This window comes from Schistocerca piceifrons, chromosome X (genome assembly GCF_021461385.2).
Source record: "Schistocerca piceifrons isolate TAMUIC-IGC-003096 chromosome X, iqSchPice1.1, whole genome shotgun sequence".
Lineage (NCBI taxonomy): Eukaryota > Metazoa > Arthropoda > Insecta > Orthoptera > Acrididae > Schistocerca > Schistocerca piceifrons.
In genome coordinates, this window is record NC_060149.1 from 595,340,094 (window position 1) to 595,366,215 (window position 26,122).

General features: G+C 42.1%; 1 protein-coding gene across 1 annotated transcript in view; it reads right to left on the reverse strand.

Moving 5' to 3' along the window:
- LOC124722543 (microtubule-associated protein 1B-like) overlaps positions 1–26,122 on the reverse strand; it is a 633,686-nt gene that overhangs the window by 216,615 nt on the left and 390,949 nt on the right. The window contains exon 8 of the mRNA XM_047247685.1: positions 22,515–22,645. Within this exon, the coding sequence (XP_047103641.1) occupies positions 22,515–22,645 (131 nt within the window). The remainder of the gene's footprint in view (positions 1–22,514; positions 22,646–26,122) is intronic.

Here is a 26,122-nt window from a genome sequence, read left to right on the forward strand (position 1 = left end):
ATGCCAACAGTGAAGTACAGAAGAGCTGATGTTATGGAATGGTGATGTTTTTCATGGTTATGGTGTGTTTCCCTTATAGTTCTTAAGAAAATGCTAAATGCAGAAAGTTATGAAGTTTGTACTGCATTATGTACTGCTTACATTATGGGAAAAGTTCAGAGATGATGATTGTCTGTATCAGCATGCCATGTCAGCATATCATGTCATTAAGCAGCATCTGTGAGCCAATTGTGTGTGATAAACAACATTCCTGAAATGGATTGGCCTGCTCAGAGTTTCAAACTGAGTTCAATGGAAGATCTTTGGAATGAGTTACAAAGTCGACTTCACTCCAGACCCAAGCATCCAACATCACTCCCTACCATGTATGGTTTTGGCTCTTGAGGAAGAATAGGCTGCCATTCCTCCACAGGTATACAGGCACCTCACTGAAAGTGTCCCCCCGCAAATCACAAGCCATCATAAAGGCAAATATCCATTGTAGCATATAATTGGTGTCCAGATGCTTTTGATTAGATAGTGAGTGTACTGAATCACTTCATGAGTTGTAAAGAAATATTTTAAATATTTTGTTCATTAATATTCTTGACTTTTAAATCCAAAGCATTAAGATCAAATTAATCAAACAGCATGTACTAAACAGTCCCTCCAGATGTGGATCTAAATGATAGTTTGGTATAGCCAACATCTGACATGCCACCAAGTTCATCATTCCAGTACATAATGTATTACTGCTGACCTGCTTGCGTCAAGTTGGTGTGCATAGCTTAGAAAAGAATAAATGATGAGCAGTTCTTAATAAATCAATCAAAGGACAAAAAGTTTGAGTGTAGCATCTTTTTTTTATTTCATTTTTTAAACTTGATTGAGAAAGTGGTATATTTGATAATGACACATTGATGATGAAACACATTTTGTAACACAGCAACACATGACCAAACAATATAATACCAGTCATCTCAGGAGTCCCACAAGGATCAACTGTATGGGAGGATGAACCATAGACCCAATCCTCCTTATTCTTGTTCTTAATTGCTACCCAGAAATTGTACCATCAATTTTCCTGTATTAATTGCCAACTATACAAACATACTTTCTTAGAAAATTTTGCCACAGCAGATGAAAGTTAACTAAGCTGACAGTGCTAAAAGTTTCTTATACTCGCTCTATGATAACATCCTGCTCAACATGGATATAACCACTCATATGACCTTCTGCCCATCAAAGAACCATATAATATATATAAAACCAATAATTATTGAAAATAAAGCTATTGAACAGGATAGTCACACTAAATTCCTTGGGCTATGGATAGATGATGCATTACAGTGGAATATTCACAGAGATAAATTGTTAAGTAAATCAATCAGCCTCTGCTATACCCTTAGAGAGCTCACTCAAAGGGTGACTTGACTACTAAAGAACTGTTTCCTCTGTTCAGGTCAACTTTGTCATCTCATATGGTATTTCTTTATGGGAACCAACAAACATAAAAATATGGCTCTGAGGAAAAAAAGTGAAGATCATGATGTGATTCCCATGATATGCAACAACTATGCCAATTTTTAAATAAATTTTACCTGTCTCATGCAAATATATATCAGACACCATTTCATTTGTTAATACAAATTATCTCAATCTGTCTGGAAGAAATGATGATATGCAGATGACACGTGCATACTACTGCCGTGAGAGTTTGAAGCACACAGCACTTCATAATAAATTGTCCTCCTCAGTCAAAAATAATAAGAATTTGCTCATTAAGAATGCCACCAGTATACTGCCCCAACATTGATTTTATTTGGATACAGAATACGTGGAGACCAATTCATGACAAATTATACTCCTGGAAATTGAAATAAGAACACCGTGAATTCATTGTCCCAGGAAGGGGAAACTTTATTGACACATTCCTGGGGTCAGATACATCACATGATCACACTGACAGAACCACAGGCACATAGACACAGGCAACAGAGCATGCACAATGTCGGCACTAGTACAGTGTATATCCACCATTCGCAGCAATGCAGGCTGCTATTCTCCCATGGAGACGATTGTAGAGATGCTGGATGTAGTCCTGTGGAACGGCTTGCCATGCCATTTCCACCTGGCGCCTCAGTTGGACCAGCGTTCGTGCTGGACGTGCAGACCGCGTGAGACGACGCTTCATCCAGTCCCAAACATGCTCAATGGGGGACAGATCCGGAGATCTTGCTGGCCAGGGTAGTTGACTTACACCTTCTAGAGCACGTTGGGTGGCACGGGATACATGCGGACGTGCATTGTCCTGTTGGAACAGCAAGTTCCCTTGCTGGTCTAGGAATGGTAGAACGATGGGTTCGATGACGGTTTGGATGTACCGTGCACTATTCAGTGTCCCCTCGACGATCACCAGTGGTGTACGGCCAGTGTAGGAGATCGCTCCCCACACCATGATGCCGGGTGTTGGCCCTGTGTGCCTCGGTCGTATGCAGTCCTGATTGTGGCGCTCACCTGCACGGCGCCAAACACGCATACGACCATCATTGGCACCAAGGCAGTAGCGACTCGCAACGCTGAAGACGACACGTCTCCATTCGTCCCTCCATTCACGCCTGTCGCGACACCACTGGAGGCGGGCTGCACGATGTTGGGGCGTGAGCGGAAGATGGCCTAACGGCGTGCGGGACCGTAGCCCAGCTTCATGGAGACGGTTGCGAATGGTCCTCGCCGATACCCCAGGAGCAACAGTGTCCCTAATTTGCTGGCAAGTGGCGGTGCGGTCCCCTACGGCACTGCGTAGGATCCTACGGTCTTGGCGTGCATCCGTGCGTCGCTGCGGTCCGGTCCCAGGTCGACGGGCACGTGCACCTTCCGCCGACCACTGGCGACAACATCGATGTACTGTGGAGACCTCATGCCCCATGTGTTGAGCAATTCGGCGGTACGTCCACCCGGCCTCCCGCATGCCCACTATATGCCCTCGCTCAAAGTCCGTCAACTGCACATACGGTTCACGTCCACGCTGTCGCGGCATGCTACCAGTGTTAAAGACTGCGATGGAGCTCCGTATGCCACGGCAAACTGGCTGACACTGACGGCGGCGGTGCACAAATGCTGCGCAGCTAGCGCCATTCGACGGCCAACACCACGGTTCCTGGTGTGTCCGCTGTGCCATGCGTGTGATCATTGCTTGTACAGCCCTCTCGCAGTGTCCGGAGCAAGTATGGTGGGTCTGACACACCGGTGTCAATGTGTTCTTTTTTCCATTTCCAGGAGTGTAAATTAAACTTAAATTTTCCTTGCAGCAATAACTAACTCTAAATTACTTATTCTGTTGTGTTTACAGGTTTGTTTTAATAATTGAGGCCAATTTATACACAATTTAATGCTATAAACTGAATTGTAACAATTTCAACTTTCAATTAATTCTTATGTTGATGTGGCACAGCATACCCTGTCCTCTGCAGACTGTTATTTTGTATAAATAAATTGCTACAGCTGATAAATATTTGAAGGAAATTGTTTCCATAGCTATCAGCTGCAGACATTTAACTTTACTCTTGACCAGTTTTGGTTTTTACAGCCATCAACACTGGAAGACTAAACAACAAATACGGAAAACATTTCTAGTATACACAGATGAAAACAACAAAAAATCATACTCTGTACTTACAAAACAGTACATTAGATGGTTAAAGAAATGCATACTACACAAACATGACTTATTACCATACCAAATAAGATGATGTCTTACATTATTACGTGAAATACATATGCATTAGCCAATGTCATAAATCACACTGACAGGTTGCAGAAAGACTAATATTAGTTAATAGGTGAGTGTTGTGACAGTGCCATGACATTTAAGAGTGCCGCCACATCAGTACGCGCAAAAGGCGATAGAGGCACTCCGCAACTCGGCTGTGCGCGGGAGCGCCACCTAGCTACGAATGGCGCCGGCCGCATGTCACGGCACGGCAGTTGAATGACCGATACGGAATTGGTAGCATGTAACCAGCTATTGTTTCTATGTTTGTATATCCACGCAATTTATTAGTGATTAAAGGTTTTAACACTTTTTGGCGACGAGGATGGGATATTTTTGTTCCTGCGTTGTGGATTTGTGTGTTCGTGTCGGGGCAGATATGGAACAGCCTATGCAAGTGCTCATTGAACAGCAAACACAGCTGACAGCTGCTATTCAGGCATTGTCGACGTCACTTACTCATCGTCTGTCTTCCTCTTCTCCGCTTCCATTTCCTCCTTATGATGAGACCGCTGAAGACTGGGAGGATTATGAGAAGCGTTTGCGGCAACACTTCTTGGCTTTCGGCGTTGTCGACGCTCCTATGTGTAAGTTGTTACTTCTATCTTGGATTTCCCCACGGATCTATCAGCTGCTATCTCAGTTAGCCCCGCTGTGGGAACCTGCCTCACTGTCCTTCCAAGAAATGTGTGACTTATTGTCTAACTATTACCGAAAAAACACCCATGTCGTTGCCGCCCGCGTGGCGTTCTACCGGTGTCGTAAAGAGCCCCATCAATCTTACCGGGCTTGGGCGGCGGAACTACACGGTCTGAGTAGAAAATGTAAGTTTGTCATGGACACTCATCATGAGTCTTATGCTGATTCAATGGTTAGGGATGCTATTCTACGGCTTGCTCCTGATAAAGAAGTTCGGCAACATGCCTTACAATTGCCAAACCCGTCGTTGTCAGAAGTTCTAAGCATCGCTCAATTTTTTGAAGTGTCTCATGCTGCTGGTGCCCAAATAGACACATGGTGTGATGTAGGCGCTATACAGACCACTTTTGACACGGACAATTTGCCTGTTTCCCAGGGGACCGACGATGTGGCGGCGGTTCACTCGCGTCAACAACGTCGCGTTGGGCCGCCACGCTCGCAGCGAAAACAGCAACCACAAAAGCAGGTTCGTTCCGCACTTCCTTCTTGTCCACGTTGTTTCGTACAGCATGACAGGGCCGCATGTCCAAAACGTTGGGCCACATGTAATTCATGTAGGAAAAAAGGCCACATTGCTTCTGTGTGTCAGTCCCCTAAAGTTCCTGTCGACGAGGACGAGGCATTGGACATGGACGTTAACTGTGTGCTTTCTCAAACAAATAAGTTGTTTGTTACTGTTCGTGTTCTGGATAAAGACATTCGCATGCAAGTGGACTCTAGCTCTGCTGTAACTCTCATTAATTCTCGCACGTATTTGGAGGTGGGCTCCCCTCCCTTGTCTCCAGTTACGCGAAATCTGAGAACTTATAATAAACAGAAAACTCCTATCGTTGGCCAGTTTGATGCTTCCACTGCCTACAAGTCTGTTGTTAGGCCCCTCACGTTTTATGAGGTGGATCATGCGGGCACTGAAAACCTGTTCGGTTATGATGCTTTCCAGTTGTTCGGGTTCTCCATTGATGATGATGTGCACCTCATATCTGAGGATATTCCATATCAACAGCTGGATGGATTGTGTTCTGAATTCTTGTCCGTGTTCTCTGCTGGTCTGGGTCGTGCCAAGGATTTTGAAGCCCACATTACTCTTAAACCTACAGCTCGCCCTAAGTTTTTCCGGGCACGCCCTATTCCGGTGGCGTTGCGTGCACCCGTCAAGGCTGAGATAGACAGGTTAACAGCTTCAGGGATTCTCCTTCCTGTTACCTCCAGCAAATGGGCATCGCCAATCATGGTGGTTTCCAAACCAAATGGGAGTCTGCGATTGTGTGGTGATTTTAAAGCCACTGTCAACGCTCAGAGTCTCATTGACACTTATCCTCTTCCCCGTCCTGAGGAGTTATTTACCAAGCTCGCTGGGGGCCAGTTCTTTTCCAAGCTTGACTTATTGGAGGCGTACCATCAGTTGCCGTTGGATGCGTCTTCCAAGGAATTTCTCGTCATCAACACTCCTTGTGGGTTGTTATCAGTACCAGCAGTTACCGTTTGGCGTCGCTAGCGTGCCGGCCATTTTTCAGCGGTTTTTGGAGCAGCTCACGGCTTCCGTTCCCGGCTGCATAAACTATCTGGATGACATTGTTGTCATGGGGGCCTCCACTGAGGAGTACCTTCGCAATTTGCGTTCACTGTTTCGGGTTCTGCATTCGGCTGGGTTGAAGTGCAGTCTGGACAAGTCACAGTTCTTCCAACCCTCCATCATGTATCTTGGTTTCCACTTGTCCCGTGAGGGTATACGTCCTCTATGTCAGCATGTTGCGGCCATTACCGCTCTATCCCGGCCATCTACGGTAAAAGAACTTCAGGCGTTTCTAGGCAAGATTGCTTATTATCACAAATTCATTCCATCCGCGGTGGCGGTAGCTCATCCTCTGCATCAGCAGTTACGCAAAAACGTTCCTTTCTGTTGGTCCGACGAGTGTGAGCAGGCTTTTGTCCGCCTGAAGGCTCATTTGCAGTCGGCGTCTGGGTCAGCACTTGGTTCTGGCGACTGACGCGTCCCAGTATGGCCTAGGGGCTGTTCTCGCCCATCGGTATGAGGATGGGTCGGGACGACCCATCGCCTATGCTTCCAAGACCCTCAACGATGCGCAACGGCGTTATTCTCAAATTGAAAAGGAGGCGCTCGCTATCATTTATGCTCTAAAAAAGTTCAGCGTTTTTTGTATGGTTCTAAGTTTCACCTCATCACCGACCACAAGCGGCTGGTCTCTCTGTTCAGCCCATTGGCGTCGCTTCCGGATAAGGCAGCTCACCGCCTGCAACGTTGGGCCTTATACTTGTCTCGTTTTCACTATGAGATTCACTATCACCCCACGGCCCAGCACGCCAATGCTGACACGTTGTCGCGTTTGCCGATGGGCCCCGACCTGGTTTTCGATCGAGATGAACTACTCTGTTTCCACATTGATGAGGCAGAACGTCGTGCGGTCGAGGGTTTTTGGCTTACAGGTTCGCAGGTCACGTCGGCTACTGCGCGGGACCCGGTCCTGTGTCAGGTGATCGGTTTTCTTCAACGGGGTTGGCCGGACAGGACCAAGGGCCGGGCATCAGATCCCCTTTGCAATTACCATGCCTTGCACCTTCATCTGTCTGTTCGTGATGGTGGTGTTCTTCTGGCCACGGATGGCACATCTCAATGGGTCGTGGTGCCAGCCTCTCTTCGCAAAGATGTTCTCAAACTGTGGCATGAAGGCCATTGGGTAATTTCTCGGACTAAGTCCCTGGCCCGCAGGCACGTTTATTGGCCCGGTATTGATTCGGACATCGCCCACATGGTTGCTGCGTGTGGTCAGTGTGCTCAACAACTGGCTGCACCCCGTACAATGCCCTCTCCATGGCCTGACCCGGCGCAGCCATGGGAACGGGTGCACGCTGACTTTGCCGGCCCCTTCCTCGGCACTTATTGGCTGCTGTTGATTGACGCCTTCTCGAAATTTCCGTTTGTTGTTCGATGTCCGTCGCCCACCACTGCGGCGACGACGCTGGCTTTGTCCAAAATCTTTGCGCTAGAAGGTCTTCCATCCACGATCATCACACAATGGCCCTCAGTTCTCTTCGCAGGCCTTCCGTGATTTTTGTACTGGACACGGGATTCATCAGCACCGCCCTTCCATCTGCAATCAAATGGGGAGGTCGAGTGCCTTGTCTGCACTTTCAAAAGCCAGATGAAAAAATTCCTTAGTGATTTTCCCACAGATGATGCTCTGTTGCATTTTTTGAGTTCTTATCGCTTCACGCCTCTGGGTGATCACAGCCCTGCTGAACTCTTGCATGGCCGCCAACCGCGCACTCTACTGCACCTGCTTCACCCTGTCAGGCCTTGTACTGTGTCCCCTCGTGTGGGAAAATACTCGGTGGGTGCCGATGAGTTGGCATGAGGGTATGGATCTTGCCCTAAATGGATTCCAGGGTTGGTCAAGGCGCTTCGCGGCCGCCGGCTTTGTGAAATACGTACGGACGACAGCATGGTTGCTCGCCATTACGACCAGACATGCCCACGAGTGGTGGCCATGCCGGTGCCACCGCCCCTTCCTTCGCCTCCACCAGCCCGAGAAGCCAGTCCTGTTGCTGCTGCCGATCTCCCGTGCATGTTGCTGCAGCCGACGTCACTACTGCTTCCGAGTACGCCGGAACCGGCCCCAGTCGCGACACCGCCTTCTCCAGAACCCATCTCGCTGGAGCACACCCCCAGGTCGTCGACACCTATGGATGCTGATCCGAAGTTTTCACCCGTCATCTCGTCCAGGAGGCACGTTCCATGCACGGGCTTCCGTCCTGGACATTTTCGACCGTACTCTCGTGTTTCTCCGCAGGATTTTCTCGGGGCCTCCCAAGAGGCCATGGATGTCTCCACGCTGTCTGTGTCTCCCAGGAAGTGAGTGTTTTTTTTTTTTTTCGAGGGGGGAAAAGTGTTGTGACAGTGCCACGACATTTAAGAGTGCCGCCACGTCAGTACGCGCCAACAGCGATAGAGGCGCTCCGCAACTCGGCTGTGCGCGGGAGCGCCACCTAGCTATGAATGGCGCCGGCCGCATGTCACGGCATGGCAGTCGAATGACCGATACGGAATTGGTAGCATGTAACCAACTATTGTTTCTATGTTTGTATATCCACGCAATTTATTAGTGATTAAAGGTTATAACAGCGAGTGTTATCAGAGGCACATGTAACCAAAGATCACCAAAGAGGCTAATACAGAAGAGTAAAAACATGTGAAGATCTGAAAAATAGTCATTACAAAAAGTGAAAGAGTACAACTAATAAAAGACTAATGCTGCTGTTACTATCAGTGAAACAATATACACCTGAATACACAGATTGATTCACAAAGATATGCAAATATTTTAACATGTTATTCTACAAGTAAAACTAAAGAAAAATGTTTGTATAAACATAGGTCTGCAAATGTTTTTCGCAGAGTTATGGCTAATAAAAGATTTTGCTTGGAATTAAGCAACTTCACTAATATGAAGCCATCGCAAAGCTGTATGAGGTTAAAGTATAACATAATTTCCATTTATTTTATTGTTATTGGTCTGTTGAATGTAATAAAACATGTCCCAGACGTGTATATGCAGTAGTTTTCCAGAACTTCCAGAGAAGCAAAAAAGTAAAGTCACAAAATTTTTAATTTATTAACTACATAGCCCATTTTTTTAAATTCCAGACAATTTCACAAAGTTTTCAACAGAAGTTGTAGAGAATTCAATTTTAGTATTAATAAAAGCAGATTATCTGACACATTCACACAGTTTCAGTTAATGTTATTACCATCATTTATCCAAAATTAAGTTCCATTGAAAACTTTGTACAACTGTCTGGAATTTAAAAAACAAATTGGGCCAAGAAGTAAATAAATTAAAAATTTTATGAATTTACTTCTTTGCTTCTCTGGATGTTCTGGAAAACTACTGCAGATACACATCTGGAACATGTTTTATTAGATTCAATGGACCAATAACAACAAAATAAATGGAAATTGCGCTGCACTTTAACCTCATACACTTTTGCAATGGCTTCATGTTAGCAAAGTTGCTAAAGTTCAGGCAAAATTTATTAGCCATAACTCCGTAACTAAACATTTGTGGACCTATGTTTATATAAACATTTTTCTTTAGTTTTACTTATAGAATAACATTTTAAAATATTTGCATACCTTTGTGAATCACCCTGCAATATAAGGAGAACAAGTCTAAATGACACTACATCATAAAATATTTCAACTAAACAAATCACACAAATGATATCTTCTAAGATATGTGTTTTTGGTATTGTTATAATAATGATAATATTATACACTGAGGTGACAAAAGTCAAGGGATAATGATATGCACATATATAGATGGTGGGAGCACTGCTTACACAAGGTATAAAAGGGCAGTGCATTGACAAAGCTGTCATTTTTACTAAGGTGATTCATGTGAAAAGGTGTCCAATGTGTTTATGGCCACATAACAGGAATTAACAGACTTTGAATGTGGAACGGTAGTTGGAGCTAGACACATGGTACATTCCATTTCAGAACTCATTAGGGAAGTCAATATTCTGAGATCCACAGTGTCAAGAGCGTGTCAAGAGTATGAAATTTCAGGTAGTACCTCTCATCAGGGACATGGCTGATGGCTTTCACTTAACAACCGAGAGCAGTGGCGCTTGCACAGAGTTGTCAGTACTAACAGATAAGCAACACTGCATGAACTAACTGCATAAATCAATGTGGGATGTGCAACAAATCAATGTGGGATGTACAACAAATGCATCCGTTAGGCCAGTGTAGCGAAGTTTGGCTATGGCAGCATATGACTGATGCCAATGCCTTTGCTGACAGCACAACATTGCCTGCAGTGCCTCTCATGGGCTTGTGATCATACTGGTTGGACCCTAGATGACTGGACAACTGTGACCTTGTTATACGAGTCCAGATTTCAGTCGGTAAGAGCTGATGGTAGGGTTTGTGTGCGACACATACCCCCTGAAGCCATGAGACCAAATTGTCAACAAGGCACTGGGCAAGCTGGTGGTGGCTCCAGAATGGTGTGAGCTGTGTTTACATGGAATTGACTGGGTCCTCTGGGCCAACTGAACTGATCATTGACTGGAAATGGTTATGTTTGGCTACCTGGAGACCATTTTTGACCATTCATGGACTTCGTGTTCCCAAACAATGATGAAATTTTTATGGTGACATTGAGCCATATCACAGGGCCATAATTGTTCATGATGTGTTTCAAACACATTCTGGAAAGTCTGAGTTAACGGTCTGTCCACCCAGATTGCCTGATATTGATCCCATTGAACATGTATGGTACCTGATCTGGAGATCAGTTTGTGAACAGAATCCTGCACTGGCAACACTTTCACAATTATGGATGGCTATAGAGGCAGCATGGCTCAATATTTCTGCAGAGAACTTCCAATGACTAGTTGAGTCCAGGCCACATTGAGATGCTGCACTATGCTGAGCAAAAGGATGTCCAACACAATACTAGACAGGTCAGGCGTGCACTACACACCGGAAGCAGCTACTAGGGTAGCAGAGTACGTGTGGCGTGCACACGGGGGTTTTTTAGGTTAGAGGGACCCCCCCCTTGGGCGAAACAATAAAATACCTGACGGCTTACCAGAGAGGACATTATCATCGTTGATAAAGAACGTCCGTCCTCAGAGACCAAAAACAGGGAAAGTTAACGTAATATTGGTAAACTGCAGGAGTATCCAGGGCAAGGTTCCTGAATTAGTATCTCTTATTGAAGGAAATAGTGCGCATATAGTATTAGGAACGGAAAGTTGGTTAAAACCGGAAGTGAACAGTAACGAAATCCTAGACACAGAATGGAATATATACCGCAAGGATAGGATAAACGCCAATGGTGGAGGAGTATTTATAGCAGTAAAGAATTCAATAATATCCAGTGAAGTTATTAGCGAATGCGAATGTGAAATAATCTGGGTTAAGTTAAGTATCAAAGGTGGGTCAGATATGATAGTCGGATGCTTCTATAGACCACCTGCATCAGCAACCGCAGTAGTTGAGCGCCTCAGAGAGAACCTGCAGAACGTCGTGAAGAAGTTTCGTGATCATACTATTGTAATAGGGGGAGACTTCAATCTACCAGGTATAGAATGGGATAGTCACACAATCAGAACTGGAGCCAGGGACAGAGACTCTTGTGACATTATCCTGACTGCCTTGTCCGAGAATTACTTTGAGCAGATAGTTAGAGAACCAACTCGTGAAGCTAACGTTTTAGACCTCATAGCAACAAATAGACCGGAACTTTTCGACTCCGTGAATGTAGAAGAGGGTATCAGTGATCATAAGTCAGTGGTTGCATCAATGACTACAAGTGTAATAAGAAATGCCAAGAAAGGAAGGAAAATATATTTGCTTAACAAGAGTGATAGGGCACAAATCGCAGAATATCTGAGTGACCACCATCAAACGTTCATTTCTGAGGAAGAGGATGTGGAACAAAAATGGAAAAAATTCAGAAACATCGTCCAGTACGCCTTAGATAAGTTCGTACCGACTAAGGTCCAAAGCGAGGGGAAAGATCCACCGTGATATAACAATCATGTACGAAAGGTACTACGGAAACAAAGAAAGCTTCATCATAGGTTTAAGAGTAGTCGAATCATAGCTGATAAGGAAAAGCTGAACGAAGCGAAAAAGAGCGTAAAGAGAGCAATGAGAGAAGCATTCAACGAATTCGAACATAAAACATTGGCAAACAATCTAAACAAGAACCCTAAAAAGTTTTGGTCATATGTAAAATCGGTAAGCGGATCTAAATCCCCTATTCAGTCACTCGTTGACCACGATGGCACCGAAACAGAGGACGACCGAAGAAAGACAGAAATACTGAATTCAGTGTTCCGAAACTGTTTCACTGCGGAAAATCGTAACACGGTCCCTGACTTCAGCCGTCGCACGGACGCCAAAATGGAAAATATTGAAATAAACGATATCGGAATTGAAAAACAACTGCTATCACTTAGTAGCGGAAAAGCATCCGGACCAGACGAGATACCCTTAAGATTCTACAGTGATTATGCTAAAAAACTTGCCCCCTTTCTATCAGCAATTTATCGTAGATCGCTGGAAGAACGTAAAGTACCTAGCGACTGGAAGAAAGCGCAGGTCGTTCCCATTTTCAAGAAGGGTCATAAATCAGATGCGAATAATTATAGGCCTATTTCGCTTACGTCAATCTGTTGTAGAATAATGGAACATGTTTTGTGTTCTCGTATTATGACGTTCTTAGATAATACAAATCTCCTTCATCATAACCAACATGGATTCCGCAAACAGAGATCATGTGAAACTCAGCTCGCCCTATTTGCCCAAGAAATTCACAGTGCCGTAGACACTGGCGAGCAGATTGATGCCATATTCCTGGACTTCAGGAAGGCATTTGATACGGTTCCGCACTTACGTTTAGTGAAAAAAATACGAGCTTACGGAATATCGGACCAGGTTTGTGATTGGATTCAGGATTTCCTAGAAGAAAGAACACAACATGTCATTCTTAACGGTTCAAAATCTGCAGATGTAGAGGTAATTTCGGGAGTACCGCAGGGAAGCGTGATAGGACCTTTATTGTTTACAATATACATAAATGACTTAGTTGACAACATCGGTAGCTCCGTGAGGCTATTTGCAGATGACACGGTTGTCTACAAGAAAGTAGCAACATCAGAAGACTCGTACGTACTCCAGGAGGACCTGCAGAGGATTAATGCATGGTGCGACAGCTGGCAGCTTTCCCTAAACGTAGATAAATGTAATATAATGCGCATACATAGGGGCAGAAATCCATTCCAGTACGATTATGCCATAGGTGGTAAATCATTGGAAGCGGTAACGACCGTAAAATACTTAGGAGTTACTATCCGGAGCGATCTGAAGTGGAATGATCACATAAAACAAATAGTGGGAAAAGCAGGCGCCAGGTTGAGATTCATAGGAAGAATTCTAAGAAAATGTGACTCATCGACGAAAGAAGTAGCTTACAAAACGCTTGTTCGTCCGATTCTTGAGTATTGCTCATCAGTATGGGACCCTTACCAGGTTGGATTAATAGAAGAGATAGACATGATCCAGCGAAAAGCAGCGCGATTCGTCATGGGGACATTTAGTCAGCGTGAGAGCGTTACGGAGATGCTGAACAAGCTCCAGTGGCGGACACTTCAAGAAAGGCGTTACGCAATACGGAGAGGTTTATTATCGAAATTACGAGAGAGCACATTCCGGGAAGAGATGGGCAACATATTACTACCGCCCACATATATCTCGCGTAATGATCACAACGAAAAGATCCGAGAAATTAGAGCAAATACGGAGACTTACAAGCAGTCGTTCTTCCCACGCACAATTCGTGAATGGAACAGGGAAGGGGGGATCAGATAGTGGTACAATAAGTACCCTCCGCCACACACCGTAAGGTGGCTCGCGGAGTATAGATGTAGATGTAGATGTATTCCCTGACTTCTGTCACCTCAGTGTATAAAGATATTTGTACGTGGTAATTACAATCAATGAGCTTGTCATACAAGTTAGGTTGGTTAGCACGTTTTTTTTTATGATGTAGCATCATTTAGGCATGTTATACTTAAGCTGTACTCAACGTATGTCATTTGTTGATAGTAACCACAACATGTTGTCAATACTGAACCAGTCTTGTGTCAACTGAAGTCACTGACATTTTCTAATGACTACATTGCACATCCTCATGTGTTTTTACACTCTTTTGTGATCTTACATTACATGTTATTTTGATGACATTTATCTATTAACTGTCAGTAGTTTTTATGCGACCTGTCTGTGTGATTTATGACATTGATTAAATTATGTGTATTTTATAGACCACTCTGAGACCATTGTATTTGGTATGCTAATGAGTCATGTAGGCTTATGAGTAGTGTGTATTTTTAATCCATCTGATGTAAGCACTGAGTATGATTTTAATGTACATAAGTAAAATTCTTATATTTTTCATGGTTTTTGTCCATGTATATTACAGATGTTTTTGTCTACTTGTTGTTTAGTTTTCCAGTGAGGTTTGGTTGTAAAAATTGAAACCAGTAATGAATAAAGTTGACTGCCAGGCATTTAATTTTGAATTGGAGTGATCATGTAAATGTAGATGTGTAGCTGATAGCTATAAAAATGTATTTATGCTCCACAGAATATATTTCCCTGTATGTAAGAACTGTTGTAACGAAAAGATATATGCTTTCCCAAGTTTTGTTTTACTGTGTATCCAATATCATGGACATGTTTTGTCAATTAAAAAATAAATACTTATGTATGTGAAAAATTCATCAATGTAAATACTTTTGAATGAAAGGAGACCACTCACCGAGAAGGAGAAGCATTGATTTGTTGATAGGAACAAACAAAAATTAGGAAAACTTGCTAGCTTTTGGATTAATTCTTGAGCTGGAGTAAAATACACACGAAAAACACACACATGCACATAAACACACATACATTTGTAGTTATTCCCAAACATGCTGCCAGATGGAAAAACAATGCCAGAGCTACATTTCGGCAGGTGGACTGTATTGTGGTGGGTGTTGTGTCAGGTGGGGTTATTAGAGGGACAGGGAGTTGTGAGGCAGGGAGAGGGATTGAACGTGGGTGGCTAGTACCTCAGGGTTTGCTGGCTAGGAATGTGGCAGTAGGGGTGGCAGGTACATGGGTTAGGCATATGGTGCACAGTTGTTGGAGCTGGTGGAGTGTGGCACATGCTGAATGTGACTTGGAAACATGAAATGGGAGGGGCTGACAGGATGGAAGAAGCAGAAATCTTTGGGTAGGGGGTGTGGGGACAGAGGGTTACCAGATATTGCGGCCAGGGTGGTTACAGGAGTGACAAATGTGTTGCAAAGATAACTCCCATCAGCATAGTTCAGAGAAGCTGGTGGTGGAGAGAAGGGTCCAAATGGCCCAGGTTGTGAAGTAGCAACTGAAATTGAAAGAGTTGTGTTCAGCTGCATGTTGTGACACTGAGTGGTGAACTTTGTTCTTGGAAACAGTTTGGTGGTGGCCATTCATCCTGCTGGACGGCTCCTTGGTAGTGATACCAACATAAAAAGTTGTGCAGTGTTTGCAGCAGAGATGGGGTATGACATGGCTTCTTTCACAGGTGATCTGGCCTTGGGGCACCACTATCTGTAAACATCCATCCTACTCACAACGAAACTCCAATCAACCCTCATAGCATTCAGACCCTGCCTAGCTGACTTTTCAAATTTACCATATCCTCCAGAACTTCCTTCCAATGCTCCACAAAACCCAGACCCCAAGCAAACACAAAACACTGTTGTTAACCCTTCCACTGAACACCTCAGTCTGCAGAAGTTTCAGTCCAATCCAAAGGCCTCACCTTCAGCCCCACACAAGACCTACTCCCCTTCTCCCGATCCCTATAGTGGAAACACTTCTTAGCCACCAATCGCTCCAACTAAAGCCTACCTAGTCCCAACATTACCTCGCCTGTCCAACTTCATACTACCACCCAACTGCGACCCTCCTACCCCCCCTCCCCCCACCTCCCACTCAACCATCCCCTGGTAACCTTCCAGGAATTCCTCACCTCCAACTTGGTCTCATCATCCTTTCTAAGGGCCCTTTCCAAGAACACTAACCTTTCAGCAGAAGAAAGGACAGTCATGCAGAACCTGAAAACAGGATCTGATCTAATCATCCTCCCTACGGACAAATGTTCCATTACTGTCATGATGAATCACATTGACCACCTGACAGTGCCTCTGCCAACTGTCCGACTCTCCCACCTACAAGTTCTGCCACAGTGATCCCATCCCAGAAGTCCAACATAACCTCCAATCTCTACTGAAAACTATAGGCCCTTCCCAGAACCTCTCCCCCTTGTCCACCTCTCTCCTGACCCCAATGACACCCACAAACCCACCTTCTATATGCTTCCATAAATACACAAACTCAACAATCTAGGACAATCCATTGTAGCTGACTGTTGTGCTCCCACTGAAGGAATTTCTGCTCTTATTGACCAACACCTCCAACCAACTGCCCAAAACCTAGCCTCCCACATTAAAGATACCAACAACTTTCTTCACTGGCTCTCCACCATCCCCACCCATTTACCTACAGGATCCCTACTTATCACTGTTGATGCGAACTCCTTATACACCAACATCCCTTATGCTCATGGCCTTGCAGCTATTGAACACTACCTCTCCCAATAACCTTCAGATTACAAACCCACTACCTTATTCCTTATACACCTCACCAACTACAACCTGACTCACAACTATGTTTCTTTGAAGGGAAAATATACAAAGAGATCTGAGGCACAGTAATGGGCACCCACTTGGCACCCTCCTATGCCTGCTTGTTTATGGACCATCTAGAGAAAACCTTTCTGGCCTTCAATAACTTCAATACTCTAGTCTGGTTCTAGTTAATTGATGGTATCTTAATGATCTGAATCCAGAGCCAAACCACTCTACCCTCATTCCCTCCTCACTTTCTGTCCCATCTGCTTCACCTAGTCACCATCAACCCAGTGTGCCACCTTCCTGGTTATTGACCTCCACCTCTCTGGTAACTCTATCCACATCTCTCTCCACATTAAACCGCTAACCACCAACAGTACCTGCAAATCGACAGCTGCCATCCGTTACACACCAAAAAATACCTCCTATACAGCCTAGCCATCTGTAAATGATGTATCTGCAATGATGACAACTCCCTTGCCCAGTATGCTGAAGGTCCCATTGAAGCATTCCAACACAGCCACTACTGCCCAAACCTAGACCACAAACAAATTTCTCATGCCATTTTCTCACACAACCCCAATCCTGCCAGCACTCCCACAAGTATCAGCTACAAAGGAGTGCCCCCTTTGTCACTGAATATCACCCTAGACTGAAAGAACTGAACCATATCCTTCATTAGGGATTTTACCCTAGCACTAATAAGGATAACTCTAAAATATAGCTAGTATTCTTTCTTTTTGTGTATGCCTATTGATGACTCCGATTTTTGGTGAGTGGTCTCCTCTAATCCAAAAGTACTTACATTCTACCTGAACTTTCCTTCAACAAAAATTTACCAATGTAATATTAGCACAGATTTTTACTTAGAGCGCATAAAGCAACTAAATACAGAGTAACTGTGTTCATCACACACTGGACTCGGGGAATGGGTAATTTTACTGTATACAATTAAGTCCTATGAAAAAGAGTGTTATTCTTCTAAAATCAAGCACCCAGAAGCTCATGAGGTAGTAAAACTCTCCTTTTCAGGACAACCATGCAATGTATTTGAACTCTCAATAAGAACTGTGATGGTTCTGATCAGCTGACAGTCATCCATCTTTTAATGAACTATACTGAGAATTTGGTCAAGGCTGAAGTGCACATATATCTAATGTTTTAATATTATATTTACATAAAAACAAATGATAAATATAACATTAAATGATTACTTTAGATTGTGCCTGATCAAACAGCACTCAATGAGTGTGAATGGAGAATCATTTGGCAACAGATATGATGATCAACACTGATACCATCACACAAAAATTAATACTTTGGAAAAATCAACTTCAAGTTCATGGCATGAAATGCTTCCTAAAACTCAAGACAGTCATTTGTAGACTATACATAACACATTTGAGTAACTGAAACATTTCATTATGAGTTCTGAAGGAGATTCCAAGACATTTCACAACTGGACACTGATTTACATTTCTCTGTCAGACTGTTCTCACTTTTGACTACTGGTGTACCTCATTACTTCCAACTTGAGCTTGTAGATGTACACCCAGCTCAATGGCCTGTTTGTCCAAACCAGGAATTTACAAGACTTTTATAAAATGTTACCCCAAGAGCAATATTCTTGACTGCACAGAGAAACTACATTCAAAGCACATTCAATAAATGTGTGCAAACATTTATTTTTCCTGTTATGAAACTGACAAAGCCCCATCAGTATTTGGGTTTAACAGATTTTAAGTCTGCGTACCTCCATGTGTTTGAATATATAATGAACCACACTTACAGATATATAACATATTCTAAAATTGAAATGTGAATAAGTTTACAAACATCACACCTTAATGTTAAATGCCTGTATGTATAGGTTTTTGTAGTCCTGCTCACTGTATTAACTCTATCTAATGTACTTATTTAGTTAAGTAATAAAATTTGTTCTTTTGGCAGAAAAATAAAAAGATTAAAATAAACACACACGATTCTGCTTATGAAAATATGCTCCAATATTCACCTCTTACACCCAAACCTTCAGATATCAGATATTCAGATCAGTACCAAATGTTATATATCAACAGAGTATCAACCAGAACTGCAGTATAGTTTGGGCTATGTGCTGTTGTGCAGCAGAATGTGTGTAAATGGTAAGTAATAAGTAACTCCTGACCTACAGAGCACAGTAAAAGAAAAGCTGAGTGTCTGTTGTGTAGAGCTTCCATGGGAAAGTCAGTAGAGTGTTAGTTTGTAGAGACCTGGTCACACCAATTTTTGTACTGGTGTATGTGTGAAACTGTCACAGAGGACAACATATTCCTGGCATGTAAAAAGACTGTCCAGAATTTATAGCAATGTTCTGCTGGAAGTCCACTATTGCTTCATTTATTTGAAAGTAACAAACCTATAGAGTGCATTTGTAGTTTCACAGAATAAACATAAGCAATTGGAACAGAAGAATAAAGAAAAAATTGCATCACACATGTGGAAGTATTTATGGTATTGTCTAAAAAATTTGGTGCCACACCAAAGTTAGCAATGTCTCACTGCAATCTGCAATGATGAATGGGAGGTGCTCCTGAAGAAACACTCTCTCTCAACACCACAGTGCCACCACACAGAGGTTGTTATAGAGCTGAGCATGAACTCGGTCTGTCTCAGTTCATGACCTGTAATAAAGCAGTCAGCATCATCTAGTTAGGACACCAGTGCTATTCAAGTCTCAAATGGAAATGCACTTCAAGAGAAGAGTATGTAATTGGATGCAGCAAGTGATGCTTTGCTGTTTGAAGACAGTTGTAAATATTCAATGCACTCCTGTTGCAGTGGATTGTATAAAGTTAAGTAAATCTCTTTATCATTCTTGTAATAAAGTAAACTAATGTTTCATATGTTGTAGTTCCAATCAGCCACCTCCCAGAACAATCCAAGAACCCACAGTTATGACTGTACAATTGTACTTTCATCATGTCATAACAGTATAAATAGTAGTAATAACAATAATAATAACAATTTACTGCTAGATGGCAGCACTACTGTACATCAGAGGTGTGTGTTGTGGCTAAAGTGTTTTGTTTGTGCATACATAAAGAAGCAGGTCTGGAATTGCTGTCCAGTTTGCACAATACTGCCACTGCTGCAACTGACTGCTGTTTTGTGACATGAATCCCTAGATCACTGCTGACATTCTCATCGAATTTTTGCATAGTGACACCTGTGTACCTACAACAACGGAAATAACTGAAGATGCCAGAAAGTGTGCAGCATTCGTACTGGATGTGACTGGTCAGTGGAAGGTGTTAAATTTCACCATAGGGGAAACATTACATATCAATGAGCCCACACCAGATGGAGCAGAATCATTCATTCTTGTCCAAGTATATGGACAAGAGTCAATGTCTTTGATATCGCCACCAGGAGAGTCCTCAAATGATGGAAATGATAAAATACCATAAAAGGAGAAAAGGGAATTGTTTTCCTCAACAAACAAGAAAATCAAAATGCTGAAATATTAGCTTAATGCCAAAAAGCAGCTGAAGTCAACTCAAATATTTGTACATTGGTGTCTGTAATGAAAAACAGATTTCTCACCAGATGTTCTGCATGATGTATGTTGTTTCAGTGGAAACAGTGGTGGATAAGTGGAGAGAATAATGTCTGTAAGAGATAGGTACAAATATATTATGATGCACGTGCTGGAGATCTTCAAAGAGAATTGCTGGAAGGGATGATGTCTTCATGATGTAGACATATAATTGTGGGCAAAAAGAAAAGCAAGGTAGTTAAATTTCCCAAGCTTTGATGCACATGACAGTTGAGTATTGCGCTGGAAGCATAAAAATAGTATTATAAGTTGTAAAGTCAAATCTTTTGTTACAGTGAAAATGTACCAGAACAGAAATGACATAAAAAACAGTAGAGAGGACGGGTAACAAACAAATCACACATTCATGACAGCCTACACAGATGTACATATCTAGTGCTCATGAAAGTTGATTCAACAACAATATGACTGTGGGCTGCACTCTCTTGAAGCTAGAGGATCTACAGATACTGTAGGGATTGTACAATCTATTCACGTGACCTCACATACATACACAGTTATTCCATTGCTTCCAAAGACAGCCAAATTTGCTCCAGAGTTGTCTGTAGTTCTTCAAGAGCCTCTTTCTTTGAGTGCTTATATATGTCAGTCAATGTCTGCAGCACTGAATTTAATTGCCCACTCTCATTCCTCTGGAAAATGACCAAAGAACTGTCCAGGACATTTCTACAAAAAGTGGTAGTGAAACAAAATACCAGTGGAGAAAAATGTCTGCTAATACTGGTTCCTTACAGGCTTCACAAAGATGGCAGTGTTCTTCATGGCCTGCACATACAAAATAACCTGCCAGAAGACAAAATCACAATTCACGTAATTCCAGCAAACACAACCTCCATTCATCAACTGCTTGATCTTCATTTCTTCAAAATGTAAAAGCTAATGATTTCTAAAATCTCTGATGCTGGTCAAGGTTCTTCAGAAGAGATTAATGGAATAATCTACTTAAGCTGCAGTCCCTCTCATACAATCAGTTATGTACTCCACTTTTCTATAATTCTCACCATCACAGCTTAATGATGAATAAACTCATTGAGAAACCCAGATCCTTTGAATATTGATACAGTTCTGTTTCAGAAAGTTCCATTCTGCAATCTAACTGCAATCTACAGGTTGGATGCACAAATATGGCATTCATCAAATGTGCTTGGTGTACAAAAGTGATTTGTTTCACACACTTCTTGGTATGCAAGCACTATTGTGAAACTGTCATTCCAGACTGAACAACACCATGTTTGTGTGTGTGGTAATGCTTGTATTGATTCCTGAACATTATGAACTTACAATTATTCTTATTATTTTGTTTATAATTATTATCATTATTAATGTTTTTGCTGTTGTTACTGTTCCTACTTCTGCTTGTGTGATGTTGTGGTTCCTTTATTCTTCCAATTGTTAATGTTTATTCTGTGAAACTACAGATGTTCTCTATAGGTTTGCTACTTTCAAATAAATGAAGCAAAAGCAGACTGTCAGTACAACATTGCTATAAACTCTGAACAGGCCTTTTACATGGCAGAAACATGTTGTCCCATATGACAGTTTCACACTTACTACAGTACAAAACTGGCATGACTAGGGCTCAAACCCAGGACCCTTGATACAAGAAACTAATGCTCTACCAACTTCTCATGGGAGCTCTATACAACAAATGCTCACAGTTACACCTTCCCTGTGCTCTTTAGGGCAGGAGTTACTTATTACCTACCGTTTATGCACATTCTCCTGGATGACAGCACAAAGCACAAACTATATCAATGTTTTGGTTGATGCTCTGTTAATATACGATGTTTGGTACTGATCTGTCTGTCTGACATCTGGAGATTTGGATGTTAGAAGCAGTTGCACTATGTAGTAAACACAGCCTTCTAAATTTCCCACATGTGCAGCATTTGGTATATAACCATCTCATTCACACCCCTGCTGGAATAGCTCAGTGGTGGGGAAAGCTGGGGTGCTGGGCAAACTTAGCTGCACTTGTGGAGAGTGAGTGCACTCCAAGAGCACAAACCTTGGCCAGGCCTGCTTTAGATGATATTACTTTTATAAATGGCTCAAAGACATTGGGGTATGCAACAAAAAACACTACATGCATTGCAAGTTGTTATCATTGTTCCCATGAAACAAAAAAAGTTGAATTATAGATCTAGACATAAGTCACAGTAAAACATAAACTTTATCAAAAATCAGAAATTACAAAATGAAAGTCACCTTGGGGTTGTAGAAGCCAAAGACAGTGCAGACAATGAACTTCTGCGTGATACTTGTTCCCAAAGAGTCATTTGCTTGCTGTACAGTTCTGCAATGTGCTGAGGTACTAACTCAGTCCCCCATCCACGATGCTGTAAAGTGATTTATTACATGTAAGCATACAATATTTTTCTCTTTTTTATGTAGAACAATGTTTTTTGTTTTATTACAAATGACTAAAGTTCAAGTTCAAAAGATGTATTCCATGCCCAAAAGCTACACATCACTTTCTTCCAAGATATTACAATTTTGATCATTCAACATTTTCAGAACTGAGAAACTCTGCAAAAAATTGTTTTTCCCCCTTGTGTGTATGTTTTAAATTTTGATAGTTAAACTTTCTCAATAATGATTCCATACAGCTGTGCAATTTTCAGAGAAAATTACATTTTGTTAATCTCATCATTTCCAAATGACCTTGGCATTCCTTTAAACTACATTTCAGTTTATAAGTTAATGCATTAAGTGTCACAAGTACTTGTGGCATCTTCAAGATGAGAGCAGTTATACTTAAAATAGTGATGTTGGCTCAAAGCTTGCAACATAATTTCGTGTTTCTACTCATTTTATATCAGAATCTACCTTTAATGACCTCACAGTGAACAGAATTTTAAACAATAATCTTCATTTCTCTTTCCTTATATTGGTTGTTAGTTTTACAGTGAATCATAATACACTCTATGTGTGTGTGTGTGTGTGGGGGGGGGGGGGGGGGGAGGTTTCAATCCACCATGAAGGAATTATCCAAATGGGATGGAAATTGTTAGATGTTATGTACATGTACACACAAACAAATTATTACAGTTTCAGAAAAATGGGATGATTTATTCAAGAGAAAGAGCTACACAAATTCAACAACTCAATAATGTGTTGGTCCACCTGTGGCCCTTATGCAAGCTGTTATTCAGCTTGACATTGATTAATAAAATCGTTTGATGTCCTCCTAAGAGATTTTGTGCCAATTTCTGTCTAACTGATGAGTCAGATCATCAAAATCCTGAGCTGGTTGGGGGGCCATGCCCATAATAATACAATTGTTTGCAATTGGGAAGAGCTTGCCAAAGTAGGGTTTGGCAAGCATGAAGACAAGCAGCAGAAACTCTCACCGTGGGCAGGTGGGCATTATTTTGCAGAAATGTAAGCCCAGGATGCTTTGCCATGAATGGCAACAACATGGGGTATAGAACATTGCCAGTGTACTATTATGCTGCAAGGGTGCCATGGATGACAACCAAAAGGGTCCTACTATGAAATGAAATTGCACCACAAACCATCACTCCTGTTGTCAGGTCATACAGCAGGCAGCAGTCAAGTTGGTATACCACTACTAATTGGGACATCTCCAGAGAAATCTCCACTGGTCATCGGGGCTCAGTTCAAAGTGGGGTTAATCACTAAATACAATTATACTCCAGTCAATGAGACTCCAGGCCAAATGTGCATGACACCAATGCAAATGGGCTAGTTGGTGTACAGAGGTCAACAGTAGTCAGCACAAGGGGCACCGTGAGGTCAGCCTCATTTCTGTGAGATATCTATTAATGGTCCTTATGGTCAATGGAGCACTAGTTGCATGTTAGATCAATGATAATGATGAATCCAGGGCTCTGAGTGCCACTCTGATGATTGCTAAGCTCTCACGTTCTGCATCTTTCTAGGTCAACTGCTTCTTTCTTCATGTTGTTCTGTGATTGTTCACCCACTCCTACAAACACTGTCAAATAATGGTATCACTCGTACTCACATGTTGAGTGATTCACCAACTACTCCAACCACCCTCTTTGAGCCAACTACACGCTCTCTCTCAAATGCTGACATCTGCATGTATTGTTCATGCACCTGTCTGTGAGACACAGTTACTATCCAACTGAGTACACAAAAAGATATTCACAAAGACTTTATGTACTGGTATTGACATGTCCCCAGTTTACCATCCTTGGCAGCTGCACAGTGAAATTGGGTTGCAGCATCACACATTCATCCGTCAGCCTCCAAATTGTATTTTGCATCAATACCTGCATAGATACCCAACAAGGATCCAGTTTCTTAAGTAGACAGAGTAAGTTGCTGAGTCAGTGTTTTAAATACAAGAATGTAGAACCTATCTAATTATGTTGGCCTATGTGTGCATGATACCAAGGATGATGAATGCAGTAATAGTAAAATCCATTCAACTCAAAGAAGGTTGGTTATTTTCAGATGAAAAATAGATACATTGTGTGGCTTATCAACAGCTGTGAGTTGTACTTTCTTCTATTCTCTGAGGACTCATTCTTGATACAGGGATTTCAAAAAGTTATCTGTAAAAAGGCTGATGGAGTCTCATTGAATGGAGTGGCACAAAGAAACATTTGAAAGTATGTTTTCTGCTTACAATTGAACACTGTTGGTGTGTAACTTATTAACAAGTAACTATATAATTTTTCCTCCTCTCCTAACAGATTGAAATTACTGGTAATTGTAAGCAGTATTATTACTGGCTGCTGCTGTTAGAATAGCCAATATTCCATATCTATTTTTCTTCAAGAAAATCACATTTAAATTGCCTTTCATCCTGTGTAAATTATAACGTTTGTACACAGATAATTTGTGTGGTTGTCTATAAATATGACATACTAACCGAATTAAATTCACTGCAATGAAATAAATGGAAACAAAGAGGATGAAATCAGAGAATGTGATGACATGAAATGATACTGGTGAAATTCATTCAGAAATACTTAACTTGCAATATATGAATATATCATGTCAAATGAAAATTTTTGCTAGACCAGGATTCAAATCCAAATATCCTGTTTCTTGCGAGCAGTCCAATAATAAATAAATAAATAAATAAATCATCACGTAAGCACAAGATCTGGGTTCAAATCCCACTCTGGCACAATTGTTCATCTGTTACATCATATTAAATACAAAATAAGCCACTTTAAATAATTGGGCACATGTCACACATTTCATCCTAGGATCAACTGGCCAATGGAAAATTTTACCAGCAGCCTGGCTGAATGAACTGTAGAGTTCAGGCAATTTCACACTCTCGCCTGTGAACCATTGGGGCCATCACCAATTTTATTTGTAATTGCTCTATTCAAAAACACACATTATGATTTTTAAAATCCAATTTAATTAATTAACAAAGGTCACCACTATAACTTTTTTATGTAGAGGTCAATTAGAGGTAAAAATGACTGTTCATTTTGTGGTCCTTTTTGTACACCTATCTATTGCCAAATGTTCCCTCTCTTTAGTGAATTTAACTGAACTGAATTTTATTTGATCCTGCGGGATAACACGTGTATAGTAAATGTGCGCCGCGCGGGATTAGCCAAGCAGTCTAAGGCACTGCAGTCATGGACTGTGCGGCTGGTCCTGGTGGAGGTTCAAGTCCTCCCTCGGGCATGGGTGTGTGTGTTTGTCTTTAGGTTAAGTAGTGTGTAAGCTTAGGACTGATGACCTTAGCAGTTAAGTCCCACAGGATTTCACACACATTTGAACATTTTTTGAGTAAATGTGCATGAAATATAGGAAACATCAAAAACAAAAACATTTATTATAAATTACTTTCTAAG